The sequence below is a fragment of the Dipodomys ordii genome, unplaced genomic scaffold (genome assembly GCF_000151885.1).
Source record: "Dipodomys ordii isolate 6190 unplaced genomic scaffold, Dord_2.0 Scaffold147, whole genome shotgun sequence".
NCBI lineage: Eukaryota > Metazoa > Chordata > Mammalia > Rodentia > Heteromyidae > Dipodomys > Dipodomys ordii.
This window is the reverse complement of record NW_012267363.1, coordinates 1924733-1928423: the sequence shown is the minus strand read 5'-3', so window position 1 is coordinate 1928423 and position 3691 is coordinate 1924733. Positions and strand designations below refer to the sequence as shown.

Sequence of the window (3691 nt, the reverse complement as noted above, 5' to 3'; positions counted from 1 at the left end):
TGTGGCTCAAAGGGGTAGAGCTCTAGAGTAAAGAGCTCAGGGACAGTGCCTGAGTTTTGAGTTCAAGCCCCACAACCGAAAAAAATATAACTATTTCTCTCTCCTCTGGAGTCAAATACTTGCCACAGCTCCTTTTCTTTCTCCCACCACCCAGCCCTGATTAATCCCTGGCTTCATTCAAGACATTAGCATACGGTAGAAAAAGAAATCAAAGCAGATACAGCCTCATCAAACGTGCACCACAGCCAGCCTGCTTACCTTCTTTCCCCACCCCTTCACTGAAGACCCGCTGATTGGTCCATTCCACGTGACGTCACCAGAGGGTATTTAAATACAGAGTCTGAGACCTTGCGGCAGAGTCGGCACTTTGAGCAGGCTGGGTGCAGGTAACGGAGGCTGCGTCGCGGCTTGGACCAGGGAAGGCTCCCGGGAGTGCTGCTGACGACAGGTAAAGGTGCTGTGCGGGGCTGGGGGGCCGGTGTCCCTAATCAGCTGTTAGAGAAAGGCTTACTGGAGAGTATCGCAGGGTGGAGGGGAAGGGGTCGCTTGCAAAGGCTCGAGATTGCAGCAGCAAGATTCGTTGCCTGCACCCTGACTCTTAGTTTGGGAGCAATGCTCAGCTTCTCCTTTCCTGCGAGGATTTCTCGCCTGGGGAATAGAGGTCTCGATATTTGCTATCATTCCGCAGCTCGGAGAAGAAGCTCTGAAAGTGGATTTTCCATGGGATTTCGCCCTCACCCTTCACTAGAGCGTCCTGAGACCGGAGTTTCTCTAGTTCTTAGGAGCCCCGGGGAGGGGAATCCCTGCAACTGCTTAAAAACAAAAAAAGGCAAAATTAATAGACAAAAGATGACTGATTTAGGAAAGATCAAAAAGTTGCAAATCATGCATGTCACTGAAAGTCTCTTTTTCCTTTCATGACCTTTTCCTGTTTAGAATGCCCAGTGTGCTCTTAATAACTTGATAATTTCAAAGCCTCCTTCTTAACTCTACAGGACATTCCGAGACCTGCTCCTCAGCTCTGACCTACACCATAACTCACCATGGGGAACCACTTGACTGAGATGGCACCCACTGCCTCCTTCTTGCCCCACTTCCAGGCCCTGCACGTAGTGGTTATTGGGCTGGACTCGTCTGGAAAGACCTCTCTCCTTTACCGTCTCAAGTTCAAAGAGTTTGTCCAGAGTGTCCCTACCAAAGGGTTCAACACTGAGAAGATCCGTGTACCCTTGGGGGGGTCCCGTGGAATCACCTTCCAAGTGTGGGATGTTGGGGGTCAGGAGAAGCTGCGACCCCTGTGGCGCTCTTACACCCGCAGGACAGATGGGTTGGTGTTTGTGGTGGATGCTGCAGAGACTGAGCGGCTTGAAGAGGCTAAGGTGGAATTACATCGAATCAGCAGGGCCTCGGACAATCAGGGGGTGCCAGTGCTGGTGCTAGCTAACAAGCAGGACCAGCCTGGGGCACTGAGCGCAGCTGAGGTGGAAAAGAGGCTGGCAGTCCGTGAGCTGGCAGCAGCCACACTGACTCATGTGCAGGGGTGCAGTGCTGTGGATGGGCTGGGCCTGCAGCCCGGCCTTGAGCGTCTGTATGAGATGATTCTCAAGAGGAAGAAGACAGCCCGGACAAGCAAGAAGAGACGGTGACCTGTGATACCACCCCTCCATACCTGCTAGAGGGGTCTGTATGCTTGCATAGTCGGACAGTGCCTAGGATGTCTGTCAGCCTGGGGTTCAGGACCTGCCCATTTCAATGATGGACTGAGGAGAATGGGGGTCCTGTTTTGGTGCCACGTTGGGGGAAGGATGGCAGGCGGGACGTCTTTACATCTCTCCTTCCCCCTCACCTCTGGAGAAGTTAGGGGCTATAAGACTGTGGAGGCTTAAATGTAAATGCTGACTCTACCTCGACTCTGCTTCTCTTTTCCTTTCTCTAGCTTTCTCTTTGGATGTTTGGAGCAGGATAGAAGCTTGCTGAGAGAGTGCATTTGGGGTGAATAAGAGCTATCTTTTTTCCTTTTCTGCTTCCCCAGCTAGGGAGGGTCTTTCTCCCCAGCTGCTTTTCTAGGGACATCAGTTACAATAGTCTTTATTTTTGTGTCTGTGTGAGTGTGCCAAGAATCCTTCCCCATTACCCTTTTTATAAGCTATGTGTACCCTCTGTTATTATGAACCATTTTTTTTTTAGCATTTTGCCTGTAAGTTATTAAAGATTGATGATTCTAGCTCTTACTTTGGCGTGCCATTTTCTTCTCTCCTTATTTAGCTGCCGTGAAACTCCAGGATTTCTGTCTGGGGTGGGAGGAGGAGGGTTATCTTCAGGCTGAATTTGCAAAACAAACACTCATAAAAATTAGATTATGAACTAAAGGGGATAATGGGTGAGAACTATTGGGGTAAGTGAAAACCTCTTAAGCTATCTTTACCCTGATCTCAGTAGTTTTTGTGAAGGTCACATTCCTTTCCTCCCCTCCCTTTGTCCTCTGGTTCCTGCCCTTGCTACTAGCTGCTTCTTGCAGATTTAACTGCCTGTGTTGCTGGTCTAAGCTGCTCCTAGCTCTGTCTATATAAGAAAATCCTTGAAGAGCCATCCTCCTAAGTCCTCAGGTTTGTCTAATTCCCCGCCCCCCCCAAAGGATGTGGTGCGAATGGAAAGTAATTCATCCCTGGCCTTAAGCCACCTCTGTGTGCTCAATCCTGCTGACTGCAGCGCTCTGGATGTATCAGCAGCAGCTGGTGCTGGGGAGGCCTAGGCTGGTCTGATGACTAAGCCCAGTCTTCCAGTATTCCCACAAGAGAAGCAGAGTAATTGTCCCTCAGCCCAACTCTTCAGGAGGGCAGACACAGGCAACCAATGTTAGTAGTTACTGTAAGAATAAAATGTTTCCTTGGCAGGGTGCCAGTGGTTCATGCCTATAACCCTAGCTACTCAGGGGTCTGAGATCTGAGGATCCAGGTTCATAGCCAGTCCAGGAAGACAAATCTGAGACTCTTATTTCCATTTAACCAGCAAAAATCTAAAAGTAGAATTGTGGCTAATTAGTAGAGCACTGGTGAAATGCTAAGGGATAGCTCCCAGGCCCTGAGTTCAAGTAATGCTACTCCACCACCCCTAAAATAATAAAATGTTTCTGTTGCAAATGCCTGAGTCCCCTCTCAGCACCAAGGTCAGCTGAGTGATAACACAGAACAATTAGATTCTCCTAATCTTGCTGGGCAGGAGCAGTGAATTTAAACCAAATGATTATTTCCAGCCCCTTTAGTCTTACTCCCACCCTTTGTGCAAACATTGGATCCCAGAAACAGGCTTAATCTCTGCTCCAGAATTAGATAAAAGGACTGGGGGAGGGAGAGAAGGTGCTGGGGGAGGCTTCCTGAAGAACTTGCTGCTTCCTACCCTGGGTTTCCAGAAGCTGAGCATAGGTCCATGCAGATTCCTCCCTTCCTCCCTCTCTGTCTCCAGTCTCTGGCTGGCAGGGTGGTTGGATGTGCACTGATCCAGAAGGGCGCCCAAAGTGTGCGTCAGTCAGAGCCTGCCTGGCAGAGCTGCTGGACTGGTTCTGCTGGAGACCTTTGTTACCTGGCTTCCAGGACACCGGATCATTCGTCATCTTCTAGCCCTTTGGGGCAGAGTAGCCAAGGAACAGCCTGATCTAGGCTGAGAAGGATGCAGCCAGAAAGATCTTTTGTCC

The 3691-nt window shown here is 49.8% G+C and overlaps 1 protein-coding gene across 2 annotated transcripts; it reads left to right on the top strand.

The window, feature by feature from the left end:
- The first annotated feature begins 360 nt into the window (after positions 1-360).
- Positions 361-2231, top strand: Arl4d (ADP-ribosylation factor-like 4D). Of its 2 annotated transcripts, none has more exons than XM_013031926.1 (2): positions 361-448; positions 996-2231. In XM_013031926.1, the coding sequence occupies exon 2, from the start codon at positions 1044-1046 to the stop codon at positions 1644-1646; it is 603 nt and encodes a 200-aa protein (XP_012887380.1). In that variant the 5' UTR covers positions 361-448; positions 996-1043; the 3' UTR covers positions 1647-2231. The 2 variants fall into 2 exon arrangements, with proteins under 2 accessions (XP_012887380.1, XP_012887381.1); XM_013031927.1 differs by having other exon boundaries at positions 361-454.
- The last annotated feature ends 1460 nt before the right edge of the window (positions 2232-3691 follow it).

What these genes read in the sequence shown, in the direction of transcription:
- Arl4d (XM_013031926.1), top strand. Translation starts at nt 1,044, where the DNA reads ATGGGGAACCACTTGACTGAGATGGCACCCACTGCCTCCTTCTTGCCC.